At 47.3% G+C, this 23728-nt stretch overlaps 1 protein-coding gene across 1 annotated transcript in view; it reads right to left on the bottom strand.

The window, feature by feature from the left end:
• The window catches only part of SMC3 (structural maintenance of chromosomes 3), a 98095-nt gene that overhangs the window by 5677 nt on the left and 68690 nt on the right, over positions 1-23728 (bottom strand). Inside the window, exons 22-28 of the mRNA XM_085871207.1 lie at positions 23516-23623; positions 23282-23390; positions 22915-23162; positions 22585-22797; positions 10177-10377; positions 4599-4776; positions 3946-4052 (exon numbers count right to left, since the gene is read on the bottom strand). Of these exons, the coding sequence (XP_085727333.1) occupies positions 3946-4052; positions 4599-4776; positions 10177-10377; positions 22585-22797; positions 22915-23162; positions 23282-23390; positions 23516-23623 (1164 nt within the window). The remainder of the gene's footprint in view (positions 1-3945; positions 4053-4598; positions 4777-10176; positions 10378-22584; positions 22798-22914; positions 23163-23281; positions 23391-23515; positions 23624-23728) is intronic.

Below are 23728 nucleotides of genomic sequence, written 5' to 3'. Positions count from 1 at the left end.
CGGTGTAGACTGTGTTCATGTTATTTGCTGGTGCATGAATGATTGGCATATACCCAATGACAACTTTGGAATCCACATCTCAGACTATCTGATTAAATCCTGTCCATGCAGGGAACAACTTGGTCACTTTCTACATACCCAGCCAATCTAGTCTGGATCCACGACAAATCCCGACACCAAATGTTTCGCGGTCAAAAATCGTCAGACAGACCGACACCAAATTGTGTATTTTATTATGATACCAATGCAGAGACTAAACCTGGTGTTGGCTTAGAGGCTATGGCGGCTGGCTTAGGATCCTAGCGTCCTGAGTTTTATCCCCGCTGGCTGCTGAATTCACACCAGGTGGGGTTGACTCAACCTGTCATCTTACCAAGGTCAGCAAAATGAGTACCAGTGTCCTGATCAAGGGGCACAGCATCACCGACACAGCTATGCTTCCAAGAAATGATTGCTTCCCAGCAGTCAAGCTGCCATACACAAGAACAGAATGCAGAGACTCTGCATTTCATCATGTGAACTGAACCTCTACTGAAGACATTGAATGTAACAAATCTCTTCACAAACGCCCTCACCTGGACGGATGGCCAAACTTCTCCCTTGGAGGCTTACAGCCGAGACTTTAGGGGATTAATGCGTGCGTGGGAAAGAAATGGCGGGAAAGGACGGCGGTGCACATGGGTTGTACTTGATCCACAGCAGATACACATACACAAGCAAATGAAATAGAACAAATAATAATTTAACAACAGTAATCAAGTATGTACAATGAGCCTGGTGGTGGCGTAGTGGTTGGGGTAGCGGCTTGGGATCCAAAAGGTCCTGAGTTCAAGCCCCGTCGGCCGCTTGAAATAATACACACCAACAGGTTGACTCAGCCTGTCATCCTTCCGAGGTCGGCGAAGTGAGTACCAGTGTACTGGCCCGGTGTATGCCCCGGGTAGAATAGGTGTACCATATCCCTGTGTCGTAAGAGGTGACCAGGGTTGCGTCAGGAAGGGCATCCGGCATAAAAACTTTTGCCAAATCATTATGCGGATCATAACGGATGATCCGCTGTGACGACCCCTAACGGGAGCAGCCGAAAGAAGAAGAAGAAGAATCAAGTATGTACAATGACAATAATTCAAATTATAATTATGAAAGAAAAACGTGAGGGAAACTAAATATAAATCCAATTGACGCATCTCCACACAGTCTAAAACACAGACAAGGGAACAGAAAAATAAAAGAAAAATCCATCCTTCATCCCAGCACTGAGCTATGTGCTCAGGGATGGGCTTCTCAAGCATGAAGGTCACCAAAACCGCTTCGGCACTGCACGGGAAAAATGCACTCAAAATGGCGCTGCCACTCTCTGGGCGGGAAAATGTACAGGAGGCAATTCAGACAGCACTCGACGTTAGAGCCCATGAACCGTGGTGTCACTTATTCTCAAGAGCAAATATGCCGACGGTTCCTCTCCCACACTCGGTCGGTTCACAACGATGGCCCACACGACGAGACGATTTCTGAGTCCCCGTGATGAGGCTACGAGGCACACTCTTCTCCCCCCCCTCAGAAACGCACTCTTCACGGCTCAGTCGAACAGTCAATGGCTAGCGTCTTGACCAGCACGCCGCAAATTCACACAGCACGAGCACGAGAATCGCGTAGCATTCGTCGTGCCATGAGCAAAAGCGAGATCCTGTGTCCTGAGTCAAGTTCTCCTCCTCCTCTTCTCGCCTCCTACGTGCTCCTCCCCGTTTTGCCTCTCCCATCATACCCATCAATCATCTGCCTCGAGGGGCGTGACTTCGCCCGCTGTCACCCTTGAAGGCGGGACTCTCTGCTCGCCTGGTCATGCAGCTCGGATGTAATGGCTGTTGCTGTTACAAAAACATAATTCTTTCATTGCTGGTTGTAATACAAAAACATGAGGAAAGGTCACAGGGGGGCAATCACATACTGGGGGAAATTGTCATTAATCCCGATCTAATTAACACCGCACCACCACCCCGTGTGGTGCCAAGTAACAGTTAAGCTCACAGTTTCCCCACTAAATTACATCGAGCTGTCTCCTACACGTCCACGGGCCAAGCAACTATATACGATCTTATCTTTCCTATGAAATTCCTCCATCGACCCCACAAACATAACAGTATTGTTACGTCTGGGGGGGGGTATACATTCAAATGGTAATTAGGATGTTTAATTAGGTCTGCCATGCTGTTCGAGTTGTACCAGGATCTCGATGTAATAAGTAGAAATTCAGTGGTGATAACTTGTCTAGTCAATGTCCATTTCTTTAAGGGGGAAATGATAATTGTCAAGTAATTAGATAGGGAGACGGGTTAGGGTAAGTGTGTACGCGTATCCCCTTTTAGTATTCCCTGTAGGCTTGCCATGACATAACAGGACAGTGCTGCGGATGGCTCCGCCCCTTGATCACGATAGGCGGAAGGCGACAGCAGAGGGCCAATAAAAGGGCTCGATTGGAAGTGACGAGGACTCGAGTATAAAAAGGTTCTGTTCGGGAGAAGAAGAGGAGGAAGAGTGATAAAAAAGGAAGCGTCTGGTCGAGGCTGTTGGTCTCTGAGTGCGCTCTCTCGTTGCGCTGGTTCGTTCCTCGATTCGTCGTGTCTCGTGGCCTTGCTGTGCCTCGTGCCTCACCTCGGTTGGCTCTGGAGTTCTGCTGGCTCGGAGTACGGGACCGAAAGGCGGGCGGACCTGCCTCCCTCTCCTGCTCGCATCTTGGCGCCAGAACTGGCTCCCTGGCGGATGTGAGCGGACTCGGGCTTACACCAGGAGGTCGACACCACCAGGAACAGCACCACGGTGGCTGGTTGGAGCTCACAGGCCGGAAACCGCGGTTGTGCGCGGAAGGGCTGACGGAACCTCGGCACCACCGTGTCTCCTGCCCCTGACGAGCGCAACGCCAGCTCGTCCGGCACCAATCCAGTGACTGTTACGTCGACACCACGGGCAAGCCTGACCACTAGCTACGTTTTGTGTGTGCGTGTGTATGCGTGTGTGTGTGTGTGTCTGTACATGGCGCCTTGGAGGGTTTGAGATTTGTATATCCATTGGAATTGTTTGCGTTTTCCCCACGCCCGAACCCACACCACCATCCCGTCGAATCGCCCCTGATCCCTCGTCTTATTATCGTTCTGGTTCGAGAAATAAACATTATTAACTCAGTGAAAAGCGACTCGTGCCACCTTCCTCGTCCCATTTGCCGTAGAGCGATTAAAACCGCCATCTTTGGGTTATAAAAAAATAAACCGCCTCCATCGTTTCGGCTTATTCTACGTTGGCGGGACTGTTCAAGTCCCGTGGACGTCACAGTATTAAGTGTATTTGTTTCTGATTTCTGATTTGTGCATTTATTTATTTTTTCAGTTGATCTTTCATCTGGTATTCTCCAGCTGTATTGTCTTGTGTGCATTAATAAACCTTTACTTCTTTCGAATAAATGTTGCCCGATTCCCGCCTTCTCGTGTGCATGAACCGTTTGTTTTGGGGAAATCCCTGGGGGGATATACAAGTTGATACAGATCCCATCCGGGGGAAGAAGCTGTGTTTCCACTCCACCATAGTTTCATTTAATTCAGCCATTCGCAAAGCACATGGCTTTGGCGTGGTAGGTCCATGTTTGTGATCTCGTCAATGTGACAATATTGTTTCGATTTGATTAATACCATTATTTCTTTGTATCTGAAAGCTTTTCAGTCACACATTTGTAAAAGCATAGATATTTTGTGGGTCACAACGTCCAAGGAAAATGGCAAGCAAAGGACAAATTAATACAATACATGGGATTTGATTCTGGAGTCACAGTATCGTGTGCTAAATGCAAATTATCCAGTTAGGCAAGTAAAAACTAAGTGGGAAAGGTTCAGTGATTAGGATGTTAATTAAACAGGAGAATGGGGGGGGGGGGGGGGTGCATATGGTTGCTGTCACCTTGTTGCGAAATTTTACTCCATAAAATTTATCTGCAGATTCGAGCAGTTCTGGACGGAACGTTGTCGTGATGAACTGAGCGTTCACAGCCAGCTCTGAAATCATATCTGTTGCAAAGTGGAAATAAAAACAACAACATGGAGCACTTCCTCACTATAAGTGAGATATACATCACCATTTAAAGAGTGAAAATATTGTGCACCTCATCCTCGGACTAATTACCTCCACCACCGAAGGTGAAGGAGGTTATGTTTCACCCCTTTCTGTCTGTCTGTGTGCAGGATATTTTAAAAAGTTGTGGACGGATCTGGATGAAATTTTGTGGACAGGTTGGGTGTGTGACTCGGACGAACTGATTCGATTTTGGTGAAGATTCGAATCCAGATCTGGATACAAGAATTATCTAATTTTTGAAGTGATTCTTCACCATTAAGAGATCGGGCCAAAAACGATGTAGTACTGAATAGCATGATGTTTCAAAAATGTATTGGGCCCGATATGTTCCTGTGGATGAGGCATTGCGTGGTGGAGGTATGCGCTCTACCGAGTGCCCTTCTAGTTTAGAGCTGCGATGTGCATTTTTTCTGCTCAAAGGAATTGTTTCACTGGGAATGTGAGAGCCACGTGATGAGGAAGAAACCAAGGAAGCACACCTGAGACAGCCTTGCGATGTTGGGCGTCCAATGCCTGATCAATCTCGTCGAACAGGTAGAATGGTGCTGGATCACATTTCTGAATGGCAAAGATGAGGGCCAGTGCCACTAGGGATTTCTGTCCACCAGAGAGTTGCTGCATCTCACGCATCTCTGCCTGCTTTCCTGTAAATGACACCTGTGCCAGGAAAAATATTCGTCAGTGGTTATGATACGATAACGTCTCGTGCTTTTCGATCCAAAACTCTGCCATATTGACCAATTTGAGGTCATTGTAAATTAAATGTTTCTATTTAAATTCGGGGAATGTTTATCTATTCACATATCAATAAATCAACAGCCTCGGTACAATGCTTCAGCAGCATAAAGCGCGTGACAATTACAACAGTCAACATGCTACTTCCTTCTCTGATGAGAGCAAATAACTCTGATGGGATGTCAAGCATTAAAACTGGTATTGTAATCGCTTTGCCGCTTCCTTTTGTTCTGATTAAAGGAAGCATGGTTGCAGACAGTATTGAAAATGCTGCATTTGTGGTGGGCAGAGTCCTCTCAGCAGAGAAGGAATCTTTGGCAGAACAGTCAGTTGCAGTGCTTCAAATTGTGCAACTGTCATTTCAATGACATAGGGACGAGCTAAATATTCACCCGGCCGAGTACCGCAGCTCAAACACGGATCAGTAACACTCTTCTGAACGGAATGTGGTCCAGCACAAGCAGGGCAATGGAAATTCACCCAGGATTGAATTTATTTTGAGAAGCCGAGAATTCAAATCCTTATTACCACCGCCACCGAAGGTGGAAAGAGGTTATGTTTTCACCCCTGTCTGGCTGTTTTTGCCTGTCTGTTAGCAGGATATTTCAAAATGTTGTGGACAGATTTGGGGGAAAAAAAACTTGGTGGACAGGTTGGGTGTGCAACAAGGATGAATCGATTCGATTTTGGTAAAGATCCAAATCCGGATACGAGAATTAAAAAATAAAAATTTCAATTGATCCTTCTTCACCATTGAGGGATGGGGTCAAAAACGATATATAGCATGATATTTCAAGAAGTTGTGGAAGAGTTATGACAAAACTTTCTGGATGGTTAGGTTAAAAGAACAAGCTGATAAGATTTTGGTTCAGGTCTGGATCCAGATCGGGCCCATCAGTGGGATATGAAACGTGTACTGTTCAGCCTGGCAGAGGTATGCGCTCTACTGAGTGCCGTTCTCATTACTGCTGCTTTCAAACTGGATTTGAACCAACCTCTGGGGAATGCCAATCCTTTGCCTTTAGGAGTAAACCACTATCAATTCAACTTTTCTCGACAGCTTGCATGCACACTTGCTCACCCAAAATAATTCATTTTCCAAAATTTCATCCGACCAAGAACGAACCTATCCTCATGGATGGGGTAATTCCCCCCATTTAAAAAAAAATAATTTACGAGCAAAAATTTTTGGTAAAATAGCATGCTATAAAAAAGGAGGAGGAAACCTTTTATTCTTGTGTTGGTTGGAAGAGCTCAAAAATGGGAGGTTATATATAAATTTAACAGCAAATATAAATTTTTTGAGAGTGATCCAGGCAGCGGTCTGTTACCTATACACTGCCTCAGTTATCCTGGAATGGCCTACGCGTCCCGATTCTTTGAATCAAGAACGCTCCATGCAGCTTACCAATCACTTAGAGGTTTAAATCACTTTCACTTTATTTTAAAACACTCCAAGTGTGATGGTAAAAACCGTGCCTTCTCCAAACACGACCACCATTCTGCCAGACAGGGACAAGTCGCTCTTGCCCCCATCAGCAGAGATGATGCAACCCATGGGCAGAGCATAAATCAGCATGAGGCAAAACATGAATATGCATTTTACATTTAATCTTGGTTGCATCACACTCCTTGCCTACTTGTTATATAAACCACAACAGAGATTGATTGAGCAAAGAGAATTACGTGAACATGAGAACCAGGGGGTAGCCACCTTGGCTCGAAACATTGTCATATTGTTATTGATCATTATCAAAAATGGTGAACATCTGTCAAAAATGAAATTAACTGACGACAAAGTACATCATATACCATCATAAAACGAATGGACCAAACTATGGCTCACGTATAGGGACAGAGTGGAAAGTAACACGAGAATATGAAATTCACAATCAGAAGAACACAATGAAGGAATTCACTTTTTCCCGCTGGTATAAGCAGTACGACTTCAGTCATGGGTTGCAGGTAGATATGGGGTTTGCCGTCCTTTATGGTTTGGATTCGCACTTTTTGAACCCGACTCAATCACATGTCCATCGGGCTAGTCATTCCTGTGAGCATCTGCCTTCAGCAGAACAATAAAACTGACACAAAGGTTGCATTTCTTGACTTGCCACCATGTACGGGGCTACAGGGTCGGAAGATAATCTTTGTGCCATCGTGACCAGGAGGTATTTGCCAAATGCTGTACATGTCACCACTGATAGCCGAAGATATCTGGAGGACGACCGAAATCACCTGGTGGTGCACGAAGAGGCATCGTCTTCATGCTAAGTAGTGCTACTGGTGTCAAGATTTCTGGCACATCTGGATCTGTAGACATTGGTATAAATGGACAAGCGTTGACAAGAGCACATACCTCTGCAGGTAGGTAGGTGTTCGTGAGTTAGAGAAACTTTTGTCTCCAAGAGAATCACGTTGAAGGTTCTACGATGGCTTACACTTTGAGAAACATGTGAAACACTATGTTCCCAATGAACGTTCATGCTTGGTAGCTAACACGGCTATGGAACAAAACTCCGGATCGTTGACCAACTCCACAGCAGGCAAAGTGGGTTTAATGGGTAGTTCAGAATCCCAGAGAAATCTTGGCCCAGACAGCCCTAATGACTCCATCAGGTCATAGGCTTTTACGGAGAGAGTGGCCAGGTCTGTCTGGGTTAATGTCGGTTGCAACGTAGTTCCACTGAAAAGGTGATGTACTCTTCTGGATCCTTTGCTCTACGTCAGCCATGATGGCGATGGGTTTCTGTCTGAAGCGTATTGATATCCCGAAGAGACTACTGACGAAGTCTGGACCAGGAAGTAGTACCTTATTTAGGGAGACATCATGATTGGTAGCATTGCCGTCGAACGCCACACAAATATTTTCAGGTTTGCGTGAATGGAATAGAGCAAAATGAGGAAGACACCATCGCAGTCGTTTTGCCTTAGTGGGGCAACTTAGCTAAATATAGCATAACAATTGTGCATTTTGTAAGGAAAGCACCAAATTTGGCACACTAGTAGCCTATCATATTGTGAACAGATTTGGATATTGGGCCATCTCAAAATTTTTGATGGCAGTGGAAAATGGCTGCCACAGCCATCAGCGGCTGAATTTGAGATGGCCCAAGATCCAAATCTGTTCATAATAAGTTAGGCTACTAGTGTGCCAAATTTGGTGCTTTCCTCATAAAATGCACAATTGTTATGCTATATTTAGCTAAGTTGCCCCACTAGTGGGGCAACTTAGCATAACAATTGTGCATTTTGTGAGGAAAGCACCAAATTTTACATGGCGCTGGTCAAGACATGTTTACATGGAGTGATGTCTGTTCAAGCAAGCCCCACCCCGTTGAGGGAGGTCCATAAATTCCTGAGGACTCTCTGAAGCAGGGGTTGTTACGAAGGTTGTTTTGAGGTTTTTGACAGGGTTGTGGTGGTTGAGAGTCGAAGAAGGGTCTTGGAGGAAGTTCTCCACGGGTTTCTGACAAGGTTTTGGATAGGGCTCTGAGGGATGTTGTTGAGCGTGCAGTTCTTTTGAAGTGGAGGGTTGAGCAGAAGGTCGTGACAGCGGTGAACGTGTCCCTGCTGGCCCTCTACAAGGAAAGGAAAGAGCGACCCTGACCCCCCTCCATGGACCCCGCTATTCACCACCTGAGCTCCGCCACTAACCACAAGTCCCACATGTGCGACTGGGGACCAAACCAACATTGTCAGGTGCCACACCACAGAGCACCCCCTTCCTCTGACGGTCAGGTACCCAGCTGGACTCTGACCCCCAGCTCGTCTCTCTCCTTCGCTGTGAGGGTCCAATAAAGAACTCTGGGTTTATTTTCGTGTGTGTGTGTGTGTGTGTGTGTGTGTGTGTGTGTGTGTGTGTGTGTGTGTGTGTGTGTGTGTGTGTGTGTGTGTGTGTGTGTGTGTGTGTGTGTGTGTGTGTGTGTGTGTGTGTGTGTGTGTGTCTGCGTGTGGGCCAGTCTTGGAAGTGGAACTGAATAAGTGTTTTTGGAACATTGCAAATACTTCTTGTATATTCGTGATAAGTCTTTCCTGTGTCTTTCTGTTTTCTGCAAATAAATCATGTTAGAAATGTTCCTAGTCCATTTCCGTCCTCTCTTCCATTGGTCCAGCATGATCCGGATTTGAGTTTAGGCGGGATTTTATCCCCGGAAATCGGACAATTTTAGCCGGGACGTCCTGGGCAGGCCCGCTCGACTGCATCCGAGCCGGAAAGGTAGGTGGCAGAGTGGTGGGCGGTAGGTGTAATTTTATTGCTGCCGGTAGAGTGAATGTGTGTGAGATGGCACCTGTCATAGCGTAAGTTAAGATCATATAAGTTTATTCAGGGTAAATATGCACAGTCTCCTTTTGTGATTATCGCATGTCTTTTGCCACACCCGCAAATTCCTTGCTTTCCCCTGCTGTAGATTTGTGAAAAAAATCCCAAACTGTGCCACATAAGTTTCCTCACCTTGTTCAATAAATGTGCCTGTTATATATGTACCCAGCTCATTTTTGTCTTTTCCTCCATTGGTCTCGCATGGCCAATTGGAAAACAAAACAGCAAAGTCAGGAAGTTATACCCCCAAATCTGTTTATTAGCCAATGTGTACTTGGCAGCTCTGCTCGGCTGCACCTGAAACAGTAAGTTAAGCAAGTATGCATCGAGGGCGCCATTCCCCGATAAGGCGATCACATATTCCTAGTTAAACAGTTGTCAGACAGAGGACACTGGGTCACGTGGTCAAATTATTGGCATCCGCTGTTGATTAGCGCCCCACCATGACATAAAGTTATTCGTGTGCGACAGCCTGCGATTCCCAGTGAGTCTGGAGAGGAACCAGGGACAGCCCTCCCTTGTCGGTCCCCCGCAACCCCGGGATCGAAACAATATATATTATATGGTAATAATTGATTTCACCAGGTGGCGCTGTTCAAGACATGTTTAGATGGAGAGAATGCGGTCCTTCCCCCACCCTGAACCTCCAAGGCTATGAAAATATTTATTACCCCCTAAAACCTTCGCCTGCAGCCCACAAACACAATTACCAGTGTTCAATACATTCCATCCCATGGTTCAAGAGTGCATAAAAGTAAAACAAACACACAAACAGCATGATATTTAGTATGATAATCCCCCGACTACTATGATGTCGATGGCCTTGATGCAGAGAATTGGGGGATTTTATGAGAACTTGTAATAATAATGCAGAGAAGTGAAATAAACAAATAAACAAATCTACAACCAAGCAGACACTTTTGAAATTATGTGTAGTATGATGACCCGTTTACTCAACTTACTGGTAATTTCATTACATTAATATCCTGTCTCCATACCCGAATGCTGACGCCGGTGAACTGCTCCACAGATGGGACTGGAGGCTGGGAGGTGCCTGGGGTTCGATCTCCATCCACATCACCAGTTCCCTCACTCTCCTCCTGGCTCGATGCTCCTTCAACATCCCCTTTCTTCATAATAAGTGTCGCTTTTCCACCTGGCACAAGCTTCTGGAAAACCTCACTGAAGTACTTGGACACCTATCCAAACAAGATAAAATCGTCCATGTTATCTCAGTTAGCAAAGGTTCATTCATGGTTGAATTCACATAAAAGAAACGAGAACAGCAATCTTCAACATTGCGACGTCCACAGATATACCTCCACCCACATTATTACATTATTATACATACTTGCACCAAGTTTGAATTAGATCCCTTTAGCCTTTCTTAAGTTATCATAGAGATGAAAACCTATCACGGATGGACGGACAACCTGAAAACAGGTGTCTGGCGACTTCGTCAGGGGAGACATAAAAAAACACGAGAACGGCACTCGGTGGAGTACGTACCTCCACCCGGCTGATCAGTTCACGTTTTGTAGACCACTGATAGGCCGGACCTGGATTCGGACCTGAACTAAAATTTAATCAGCTTGTTCTTGTAACCAAACCAACTCATTCACCAAGGTTCGTCCGAATCCATCCATAACTTTTTCAGATATTGTGCTATATATTGTTTTAGCCCGATCACTCATTGGTGAAGAATCACTTTAAAAATTCTCAGATCCAGATTCGGATCTTTACCAAAATCAAATCAATTCTTTATTGTTACATACCCCAACCTGCCTACGAATTTTTGGCCGAATCTGTCAACAACCTTTTCAAATATCTTACTATATTCCGTTTTTGGCCCCATCTCTCAATGGTGAAAAATCACTCAAAAATTCTCGGAACCAGATATGGATCTTCACCAAAATCTAATCATTTTGTCGGTGTCACGTACCCAAGCTCTCCACCAAATTTCGTCCGAATCCATCCACAACTCTTTGAGATATCCTGTTCATAAACAGACAAACAGACAGAGAGGGGTGAAAACAACCTACATCTACCTTCGGTGACGGAGGTAAAAATTAAAAAAGAACCCAGATTCAAAGAATTAAATAATTCTGGCTGCCAGACCGTCTGTGAGTATAATCAGGTTGAAACTTAAAACATATATTCCCCATGATGACTGGACAGTAACTATGAAGTTTCACGTCTATTGATGAAGTGGTTCAAGAGAAAGAATTTTTTAACGATCATCATTCAATCCCACATGGCTGCCAGACCATGTGACATGTTAAGTACGAGTAAATACCACCTGTCGCTTCGCTGACAGGAACACAGATGGGGGGGGGGAAACGTGAGGAGATAAAAAGTGAGAAAAAAAAAGAGTGAGAAGATAGAGAAAGGAAAGAGAAAGGAGGGGGGAAGAGAGAGGAGGGGGGAAGAGAGGAGGGAGGGGAAAAAGAGAGGAGGAAGGGAAAGAGAGAGGAGGGAGGGGAGAGAGAGGAGGGAGGGGAGAGAGAGGAGGGAGGGGAGAGAGAGGAGGGAGGGAAAGAGAGAGGAGGGAGTGGGAAAGAGAGAGGAGGGAGGGGGAAAGAGAGAGAGGAGGGAGGGGGAAAGAGAGAGGAGGGAGGGGGAAAGAGAGAGGAGGGAGGGGGAAAGAGAGAGGAGGGAGGGGGAAGAGAGAGGAGGGAGGGGAAGAGAGAGAGGAGGGAGGGGGAAAGAGAGAGGAGGGAGGGGGAAAGAGAGAGGAGGGAGGGGGAAAGAGAGAGGAGGGAGGGGAAAGAGAGAGGAGGGAGGGGGAAAGAGAGAGGATGGAGGGGGAGAGAGGAGGGGGGGGGGAAAGAGAGAGAGGAGGAAAGCCAAAAGAGAGAGGAGGGAGGGATGAAAGAGAGAGGATGGAGTATGAAAGAGAGAGGAGGGAGGATGAAAGAGAGAGGAGGGAGGATGAAAGAGAGAGGAGGGAGGATGAAAGAGAGAGGAGGGAGGATGAAAGAGAGGATGGAGGATGAAAGAGAGAGAGAGCGGAGGGAGGGGAGAGAGAGAGAGCGGAGGGAGGGGAGAGAGAGAGAGCGGAGAGCGGAGAGCAGAGAGCAGTGAGCAGAGAGCAGAGAGCAGAGAGCAGAGAGCAGAGAGCAGAGAGCAGAGAGCAGAGAGCAGAGAGCAGAGAGCAGAGAGCAGAGAGCAGAGAGCAGAGAGCAGAGAGCAGAGAGCAGAGAGCAGAGAGCAGAGAGCAGAGAGCAGAGAGCAGAGAGCAGAGAGCAGAGAGGAGAGAGGAGAGAGGAGAGAGGAGAGAGGAGAGAGGAGAGAGGAGAGAGGAGAGAGGAGAGAGGAGAGAGGAGAGAGGGAGAGGAGAGGAGAGAGGAGAGAGGAGAGAGGGAGAGGGAGAGGGAGAGGGAGAGGGAGAGGGAGAGGGAGAGGGAGAGGGAGAGGGAGAGGGAGAGGGAGAGGGAGAGGGAGAGGGAGAGGGAGAGGGAGAGGGAGAGAGACAGAGAGAGAGAGAGAGAGAGAGAGAGAGAGAGAGAGAGAGAGAGAGAGAGAGAGAGAGAGAGAGAGAGAGAGAGAGAGAGAGAGAGAGAGAGAGCGGATGGAGGGGGAGAGAGAGCGGATGGAGGGGGAGAGAGAGGGAGGGAGGGAGAGAGAGGGAGGGGAGAGAGAGAGGAGGGAGGGGGAGAGAGAGGAAGGAAGGGGAAAGAGAGAGGAGGGAGGGAGAGAGAGAGGAGGGAGGGAGAGAGAGGAGGGAGGGAGAGTGAAGAAGGGAGGGGAGTGAGGAGGGACGGCAGTGAGAGGTGAGAGGAAGGGAAGGCAGACGTGCGGTGGAGCGTTAATTACGATTCATACCATCTCATTAAAATGATTCTGCATGGAATAACAGTGAAAATGGAAACAAAATAATGTCTGAAATCCATTTTCTACCGGACATACTATAAATACCACCCAGAGCCAAACACCGCCCGGACGCGTCTGCAGCCAAACTGTCCAGAGACAAACATCGTTCGGACATTTCTGGAGATAAACTCCCGTACAGACATAAACACTGCCCAGACACAAACTCCCATCCGGATATAAACACGCATCCAGACACGTCCGGCGACAAACTCCCATCCGGACACGTCCGGTGACAAACTCCCATCCGGACACGTCCGGAGACAAAGCCCACTCGGACATAACCACCATCCAGACCCATGTGGAGATACGCGTCCGGAGACAAACTCCTGTCCAGGCATAAACACAGCCAGTATACGTTCAGAGACAAACACCGCCCGGACATAAATACCGCCCAGACGCGTCTGGAGCCACACTGTCCGGAGACAAACTCCCATACAGACATAAGCACCGCGCAGACACAAACTCCTGTCCGGATATAAACACCACCCGGACACGTCCGGAGACAAACTCCTGTACAGACATAAACACCGCCTGGACACAAGCTCCCGTCCGGATATAAACACCACCCGGACGCTTCCGGAGATAAACTCCCGTCTAGACACGTCCGGAGACAAACTCCCATCTGGACACATCTGGAAACAAACTCCCGTCAGTACATAAACACCGCCAAGACACGACCAGAGACAAACTCCTGTCCAGACAAAAACACTGCCCAGACACGTTCAGAGACAACCACTGCTCTGACACATCCGGAAGCAAACTCCCATCTGGACATAAACACCGCCCGGACAAGACCGGAGACAAACTCCCATCTGGACATAACCACTGTTCAGACATATATGGAGATAACAACCGTCCGGATACGTCCAGAGACAGAGAGAGACAGACAGAGACAGAGACAGAGACAGAGACAGAGACAGAGACAGAGACAGAGACAGAGACAGAGACAGAGACAGAGACAGAGAGAGAGAGAGAGAGAGAGAGAGAGAGAGAGAGAGAGAGAGAGAGAGAGAGAGAGAGAGAGAGAGAGAGAGAGACAGAGAGAGAGAGAGAGAGAGAGAGAGAGAGAGAGAGAGAGAGAGAGGTGGGGGAGTAATCATAGAGAATATTGTTACGGATCTGGAAACCATATGCATTCAAACATACAGATATCCCAAGAGTTAGTTATTCCGTTAAGTACATGTGAGACAGGTCCCTTCCTTTTGTCTAGTGGGAGAATCAAAGGTGTACGTTGCGATGTTCTTTTCGGTCGGTTATTAAATCTTTACATCCAACAACCCTCCCACCCCCCATCACGATCCACTGTCCACCTGCTGTATCCGAAGGCCCGCTGGCCAGGGCAAAATCATCTTGCAGTACAGTCATCCCCCGTTTATTGCGGGGGTTACGTTCCAACCCCCCCCCCCCACGAGAAGTGAAAATCCGCGATGAATGGATGCCTCCCCAAAAAAAAAATCGATTCGTCTGGTCTGGTCGGCTTGGCAATGATCCGGTTTGAGGTGCCGGAGATCGATTCGTCTGGTCTGGTCGGCTTGGCAATGATCGGGTTCGAGGTGCCGGAGATCGACTCGTCTAGTCTGGTCGGCTTGGCAATGATCGGGTTCGAGGTGCCGGAGATCGACTTGTCTGGTCTGGTCGGTTTGGCTGCGCTCGTCCAACCGCGGCAAACCTTTTTCCTTCCCGAAGCATATATCGAGCACTTTAACCTTCTCCTGGAGTGTCAGGACCTTCCTCTGGCGCTTCGGTTCCTTACCAGAAGCCTTCGAAGGTGCAGGGCGTTTGGGCGGCATCGTAGGGCTTGGAGAAAAAAAACGTAGAAAATATTCGAAGTTCACAAGTGAAACTTTGTCTCGTGCGTTGTGTGACTGGTTGAGCGCCACGCGTTATAATTTATTGCCTAAATAATTTATATTTTATATATTATTACCGCGATATACCGGGGGAATCCGCAGAAAAAATTAGGTAGGTTCCAAGGGAAAACCCGCGATGAACCGGGGGCGCGATAGGTGAACCGCGATATAGCGGGGGATTACTGTAATTCAAACTTGGCTGCACCACCATCCACCTTATTCAAACATGCATGGAGCGGGCGGGCTTTCCCGGTCTGGCCGAAATCCCTCCCAGAAAGGGCAGACCCCACGAAGGCCTTGTCTAATCAGAGCGGACGGTGACGTCGGCTTGACCAAGGTGACGTCGGCAAATCCATCCCCGCGGAGATGGATCGATAAATTGCAACGCCGTCCTCAGAAGAGAGTTCTGTGTGGGGAAAGTCAGCTCTGGACATATTTGGAACATTCGTTGGAGGATTAGTTGCAGCTCTGCCTGGGGCGTTCGTTGGAGTTTTGCTGGGTCTTGTCAGTGACCCTGATTCCCGCCCTGGGACTCCGACTACTCGACTCGAGTTCCTCCGCGGGCACAAGCCCCACGCGTGTGACGAGCTGCATGACTATTGGCAGGTGCCGCACCACGGAGCACCCCTCCCTCCAACGTGCAGGTACCCAAGTGAACTGCGACCCTCAGCTCGTCTCTCTCCCTGGCTGTGAGGGTCTAATAAAACACCTGGGTTTTATTTTCGTCTGTGTGTGTGGCGCCAGTCCATTAAGTTGAATTGCTTAAGTGTTTCATCATTGAAAATCTCGCCTGCCTTGTATTCCTGCGTAAGTCTGCCCTGTGTCCTTTTTCTCTTGTGTCTTTTAATTTATTTGTAAATAAATGATTGTACAAATGTTCCCAGTTCGTTTCCGTCTTTTCCTTCATTGGTCTAGCATGGTTCGGATCTGAGTTTTAGCCGGGTTTTTATACCCGATAATCCATTCATCCCAGCCGGCACGGCTTTGGCAGTTTCCGCTCGACTGCACCCGAACAGGAGTTGGTAGTCGGTAGTTGGAACTCTACCGCAGCCGGTAGAGGACCCGGTTCGAGCAAGGCGTGCCGAGGGCGTGGTTCTCCGGTAGCTAAAATCGCGTAGTTAATTAGGTAAATTGGTTCCAGCCAAAAAGACCCTACGCTACGCGGTGGAGGTATTGGCGTTCCACGGTTGGTTCAGCAACCCACCACCTCACGGAGTTATCCGGAGCGACGGCCTATAATTCTGGGAGTCCGGTGGGAGGCGACGTAATTTCCCCCATCTTGTGGCCGTTCTCACCACCGGTCCCTGGCCCGCAACAATGTTATGCTTTGTGAACAACACAAACAACACAAACAACACACACACACACACACACACACACACACACACACACACACACACACACACACACACACACACACACACACACACACACACACACACACACACACACACACACACACACACACACACACACACACACACACACGATATCGGCAATTTTTCGGGAATCGGCAGGTTGGAGTCAGTGTGATTACCAACTACAGTACTTCCTATATACAACTCAGAAACCTTGAGTAGCTTTCACCAAAAAACAACGTTTCATTTATATAAACGTTTCAGGGAGATGATCACAAACATTATTCTTTATAAACAGCTGCGTGTGATGGGTGCAAAAAAAACTTGGCTCGGTAATTTCGAAAACACGTTATTTTTTTATTTTTTTTGTATACCTTGTCGAGGCTCGTATGAGAGCTTGTGAGAGAACACACAACGCACATCAAGGGGGGCATGAGACAGGAGGGGAGGGAGTGGGAAGGACAAAATAGTGGGGAACAGAGACATTTGGAGATCTGTGGAAGGGAGAGGGATGGGACGGGGAACATGGGGAATAGAAGATGGACATTACAGGGATTTTCAGGAAGGAAAGCAGGGAATTTGAAGGAGGTGGGTTTGGGTGGATTATCAGGGGTAGAAAAGATCGAGTATTTGGATGGGGGATGACAAGAGGTGGTGGTGAACAGCTGTTTTGAAGAACAGCTGTTTTGAACGTTAATCTGGAAAACTGCTTGGAAATCGGGTGTTATCAAATATATTTTGCTTTGAAACTCATAAAGAGAAACATTTAAGCTTTGTAAAGCAAATCCGATAACCAAATTCTTTAGAAACAAAGGTGAGGACAAAGGAAAACCCGAAATAACCTCCATGAGATAAGAGATGAAACGTTGCCACCACGGCACCCGTAACAGGCATGGCATGTCCACACACCCACGGAGAGTCCGTACAGATCCAAATCTACCCCTATGTGCCATGTCCGTGTGTGCTGTCAACGTACCTACCTCTACCTTGTCGTAACTGTCGAGTGCACATCCTGATCAGGACACAGACTGTCCTATACAGCTCGGTAAGTGGCATAAGTACTCAAGCACTCCAACGGAACGCCTGGCTTGGCAAATGATTACAAATTGCCATCGATCCAACTACGAACCCGGAAATGCCCATGCAATGTCCGAATTGGACAAATCAACACTTTTTTTAGTCGGAACTGCTGATGCTTTCAAATCTGGAGCTTACATTTTGTAATAATGCTTTGTTTAAGAGATTCTCTCGGTTATTCATATACGTAAATTAAATAAAGCCACGAACGTTGGCGTCTCCAGGTGATTATAAGCATTGCATTGTACCCAGCAATTCGTAGCTATGATGAACAGGCATTCGATAATTAATTTGAGTGAGGAAAGTGGAAAAAAAAATTATTGTTAAGAAGTCGTTGTGGCCTGTTCCAGGTCAAAGCATGGTTGAGCAGGCCAAAAATCATGGCGGCTTCAGACCCCAGCGAGGTTACCCAGGAAACGCCTTAAGACAACAGACAGCGAGGTTGCTGAGGATCGCCTGATGAAGGATATAATTAAATAAGGCCGTTAATTATCTTCAAAAGGAGTGTTTTAATTAACCCAAACACCCAATTTTCACTCTTACACTTCCTTGGAGTTTTCTTAGTATGCATGCAAAGTTTCAGGCTGCGAGGTCTTATAGTTTTGCAGTTATGGAGGAGACACGCACGCGTGCGCACGCAGACAGACAGACAGACAGACAGACAGACAGACAGACAGCCTTTTATTAGTATAGATGTATCGCAAATACAACCCGTTACTTCGCTGATGGGAATATTAAAGAAGGGGGGAATAAGAAAGAGGGGAGGTCGAGAGGAGGGAGTGTGAGGGGATGGAGAGGGGAGGGAGAGAGGAGGGAGAGTGAGGGGAGGGAGAGAGGAGGGAGGATGAGGGGAGGGAGGATGAAGGGAGGGAGAGTAGGGAGGGGGAACGAGGAGGGGTGGGGAGCGAGGTGGGGTGGGGGAAGGGAAGGCAGAATGAGGGGAGGGCAAGGGAAGGCAACGTGAGGGGAGGGCAAGGGAAGGCAGCGTGAGGGGAGGGCAAGGGAAGGCAGCATGAGCGAGGGCAAGGGAAGTCAGCGTGAGGGGAGGGGAAGGGGAGTCAGCGTGAGGGGATGGCAAGGGGAGGCAGCATGAGGAGAGGGGAAGGGAAGGCAGCGTGAGGGGAGGGCAAGGGAAGGCAGCATGAGGGAGGGCAAGGGAAGTCAGCGTGAGGGGAGGGGAAGGGGAGTCAGCGTGAGGGGATGGCAAGGGGAGGCAGCATGAGGAGAGGGGAAGGGAAGGCAGCATGAGGGGAGGGCAAGGGAAGGCAGTGTGAGGGGAGGGTCCGAAAGAACATTACCACCCCCCGGACGACGGGTATATGGAGGTGGGGGGGGGGGGAGGAGGAGAAAAATACAGAGGAGAGAGAGGGTGGAGGAGCGAAGAAGTAGGCAGACCGAGGAGGGGTGGAGGAGCGAAGAGGTCGGCAGACTGAGGAGGGGTGGAGGAGCGAAGAGGTAGGCAGACCGAGGAGGGGTGGAGGAGCAAAGAGGTAGGCAGACCGAGGAGGGGTGGAGGAGCGAAGAGGTGGGCAGACCGAGGAGGGGTGGAGGAGCGAAGAGGTCGGCAGACCGATGAGGGGTGGAGGAGCGAAGAGGTCGGCAGACCGAGGAGGGGTGGAGGAGCGAAGAGGTCGGCAGACCGAGGAGGGGTGGAGGAGCGAAGAGGTCGGCAGACCGAGGAGGGGTGGAGGAGCAAAGAGGTAGGCAGACCGAGGAGGGGTGGGGAAGCGAGGAAGGAGGGGGGAGCGTAGTGCTGTGGGGGAGTGAGGAGAAGTGGGGGAAGGGAAGGCATGAAGGGAGGGGAAAGAACTGTGAGGGGAGGGGAAGGAAGGGGAGGAGAGGGGTGGAGAGGGGTGGATTCCAGCAGATCTGACATCCAATTTAATGACACACATTGATGAATCACCCTGCCTGTGAAATACTGGGATGACAGTTTACAGATGGGTCAGGATTCAAACCCAGGCTACACAGCTTAAAGCGAGTGTGCGTATCTCTCAACTATCATGCCGTGATGTTAATGAAACGTTTCTTTATTATTATTCTTTGTATTTATCTCTGCCGAAGTGACGGGTAGTATAATGAAAAAATATTGTACAAAAAGAGGAAATTGCACATTTTCAGTGAGCCAGCCATCTCCTGATACACCGCAGAACAACGTGGAGTCAATGCCGATGAGTTACTACTGAACATTGTTCAATTTGATCAACATTCAGTGACAGTGCGAATATTGGAGAGTGCTCACGAAGTGGCTTAAGTACTCCAACAAAACCGTTAATAAGGAATGGCTTCATTGGCAAGTGATAGCAATCTCTGAACTGTCATATGAAACACACACCCTCCCGAAGACTCCCGAAATATCAAATATGTCCGAATTGGACAAATGAACACTTTTTTAGTTGTCCAAACTGCTGTTAAGTTCGATTCTCGAGCTTAAATATTGAAATCTAGAGCTTATGGCATGTGCGGAAATGAAATAAAGACAAGAATGCTGGCATCAATATGCGTTTATAAGCGTTGCAATGTACCCAGTAATTTGTAGCTATGATGAACAGGCATTCTATAATATTAGTGAGAAAAGTGGAAAAAATAAAAATAAAAACTTTGTCGTTAAGAAATCGTTGCAGCCTGTTGCAAGTCAAGGCATGGTTAATGAGGCCAAAACAACATGGCAGCTTCAGACCCCAGCCAGGTAACACGGGAGAGGCCTTAAGACCCCAGAGAGCGAGGTGGCTGAGGATGGTGCCTCATAAAGGATATAATTAAATAAGCTGTTAATTCCCAACAATGCTCTCCCAACAATGGATGGAGATCCTCAATGCCAGACATGAACTCAGAGCCATCTCCCTAAACATATCGTGTGCTTTTGATACGGTCTGGCACCCTGCTCTGCTCAAACTCTCTTCCTATGGTATCCAAGGACATCTCGACTCATGGCCCGCAGACTTCCTCCTGCCGCAGTCATCGTGTGGCCCTTCCTGAAGTTCTCTCATCCCCTCTTCCTGTCCAGGCTGGAGTTCCTCAAGGTATCGTTCTGGGCCCTGTTCTTTTTCTGGTTTTCATCAACGATCTCTCTCACTCTCTGGAAAATCCTATTTATCTCTTTGCTGACAACTCCACCCTCTGCCATGCCATCTGCCATTCCTCAGATCGGCAAGCAGCAGTTTCTTCACTCCCTGCAGATCTGGATAAAATCACAAGCTAGTCAAACACTTGGAACATATCTTTCAATCCTGACAAATCTCACACTCTCACTATGTCTCTCCGAAAGGACAGGCTCGATAACTAGCCATCTACTTTCTCAACAATCCGCTTGAAGAAGTCCTTTCATTCAAACTTTTGGGCCTCACTATCTGGGACAATCTTGATTGGGAAAGCCACATTTCCAAGCTGGCCTCCAGAGCCAGTCACCGACTGGGCATCGTAGGTCCTTCCTTAGTACACCTGAGCTTCTAACCACCTACAAAGCTTTCATCTGCAGTCTGATGGAGTACTGCTCTCCCCTTTGGGGTGGTGCTCGTGCCTCACACTGAGCTCGACCTCACGCTGTGGAAACCAAGGCATTTAGGACCATTGGTACCCCCCCCCCCCCGTTGGTGCAGAGCGTTGGTGCTGCTTAAGCAGTCTTCCTGGGCTATTTGGCACAATCCTCGATGGGTCACTATTCCAACGCAGGATACCAGCAAGCTGGTACTCATTTTTGCCGACCTCGGAAGGATGACAGGCTGAGTCAACCCCACCTGATATTAATTCAACAGAAAAAAGGGAGATTTGAACTCAGGACCCTAGGATCCCAAACCCACCACTCTAGCCATTAATTCAACACCAGGCAGGATGCTCAAGGTCCACCAAGAAACCTCTTCTGGTGAAACTGCCAAAATCAAGAATTATTGCTCACCTTCACTCTTTCATTCCTCTTTTTTCCCACCTCTGGAACAAACTCTCACACACTCTTCAATCCAACTCCTCCCTCCAGGTCTTCAAAATAGCTGTTCTCCACCAACCTTGTCTTTCCCCATTCAGAACCATGATCTTTTCTACCCCTGTTAATCCACTCCAAACCCACGTCCTTCAAATTCCCTGGTTTTTTTCCTTCTTGAAAGTACCTGTCATACCATCTTGTTCACTACGTGTGCCCCGCTCCATACTTCTCCTTTCCACAAATCTCCTATTGTCTCTGTTCCCCACTATTTTGTGCTTTCCTCTCCCGCCACTCTCGTCTCCTGCCTTGTTACATGTTCTGTGTGTTAGCTCTTACATGAACCTAGACATGGTATACAAAAAAAAACAACCAACAAACACCTTGGTATCCCCATGGCTTGGGGAACTGAACATGTGTGTGAAGTTTCCCTCGATCTGTCAAGTGGTTCTGGAGAACATTTTTAAAGGTTTTAATTAATTAATTAATTTTTAAATCATTGCTGCCATTCCATGTGACCTATAATGTCAACATTTACATCCTATATCATGTGTGCGAAGTTTCAGATCAATCTCGTAAGCCGTTCTGGAGAAGAAGATTTTCATTTTCAATTCAATATGGCTGCTGAACCACATGACCTATGACATCATAAATTTACATTCTGCCTCTAATTGGGTCGGGGATCAGGTTTGTGAAGTTTCTTGTTAATCGGACAAGGTGTGTTTTTCTATCCAAGATGACTGCCAAACCACGTGACTTATGATGTCATCATTTTCACACTATATGCAGCATTCGTTTGAGATGATATTTGTGAAGTTTCATGATCGATCGATGAAGCGGTTCAAGAGAAAGAACTTTTAAAATATTTTCCATCATTCCAATATGTCTGCCAAACCATGTGACCTATTAATTATTCGTGAACACCCCCCTGGTATCGCCAAGGCTTGGGGACCATGTGTGTAAAGTTTCCCCTTGACCTGTCAAGCCGTTCTGGAGAATAAGATTCTGAGAGGTTTTAGGGTAAATCCAATATGGCTGTCAAACCATGTGAGCTACATCGTCAAAGGGAGTGAACTTTTTGTTCCTCACGGATAGGCAGTCATACCTGTAAAATTTTGCCTCGATCTGTTCAGCAGTTTCGGGGATCATGATTTTTAAAGGTTTTTCTTTTTAAAATAATATGGCTGCCGAACCACATGACCGATGATGTAATCATACAAGTGGTTGCAGAGAAAATCAATTTGAAAGGGAATCATGGACGCATGGCCAACCTGAAAACATGCCTCAGACGACTTCGGCGGTGGAGGCATAAAAATATCTAAAAAAACTCACTTGCTTGAAGGTAAGCTGAATGGCCTCGTACTTGCGAAGCTCAAGCACATTCATCAGCTCCATGATGGACTTGTACCCACGATCGAGCTCTTCCTGCCTCTTCATGAGCTTCTCCTTCTGCTCCGAAAAATTCACAAACTGGTCGAGCGCTTTCTTATTCACATGACCATACTTTTTCAGCTCCTGGTTGCAATGTTCCAGCTTTTTAAAGAGCTAAGTGTATGAGAGAAAGAGAAAAGTGATGTTCAAATGGGGAAGCTTATAAATGTTCATATTTTAGTACAAAAACAACTATGGTATCAGCATTATGGCCGACTACCTCTTTATTACCTGTTTGAGTGACAGGTTCTGATATTTCTCAAAGGCATCTTGAGGAAGAGAGCCGAGTTCCCGAATTTTCTTCATATATTCCTCTTTCTTCTTCAGCAGCATGCTCTGCCTGTTCGTCATTTTCTCCAGCTCCTTGACATCATGGTTGATAGCATCAACCTGCTCTTTCTCACGGTTCTTAAACTGATCAATGTTGCGCTGGACCTCCTTGACTTCACCTTCCAGTTTGTCCATCAGAGTATCAAGTTCTGCAAGTGATGAGAAAATGCAAGGTGCATGAGATAAACATGGTTGGGGTGAAGGGGTTGGCAGAGATAACAACAGAAAGAGAGAGAGTAATGAAGAAAAGTGAAGATGTAGTGCGGACCGTCTGAACGTTCCAGGGTCTCCTTAATCCTGCGCTTGATGTGCTCCAGTTCAGAGTTTGTCGTCGTAAGAGATGTGTTGCTTTCAGTTTCCCGCAGCTCACCGAGTTCCTGCAAGGGATAATTACGAACGAAGGCATGAAATCATCAAATGAGACCGAGGTAGGAATGAAGTGACAAAGTGAAGAAAAAGTAATATGGCAAGTAAAGAACAAGTGGTGGGCAGGTACTCTTACAGACTCCACTTGGTCATATCTCTTGCGCAGGTTTTCATTGAGGTAAGTCTCCAGACGATTCCTTACACTGCCATACTTTATCCGCTCACTTAGGAGCTGTCGGTTATCCTGCAATGAGAATTATTAAAGGTTTATCCATTATGAGTGGCTAAATCAACATTAAACTTGCGATATATTAAATCAAATTGCTGGTTTTGAGAGAACAGCAGACTG

The sequence above is a fragment of the Eptatretus burgeri genome, chromosome 2 (assembly GCF_056783735.1).
Source record: "Eptatretus burgeri isolate ZD-2024b chromosome 2, Ebu_testis_v1, whole genome shotgun sequence".
Classification (NCBI taxonomy): domain Eukaryota; kingdom Metazoa; phylum Chordata; class Myxini; order Myxiniformes; family Myxinidae; genus Eptatretus; species Eptatretus burgeri.
The sequence above is the reverse complement of the archived record's forward strand: the minus strand, read 5'-3'. Positions and strand labels throughout refer to the sequence as shown.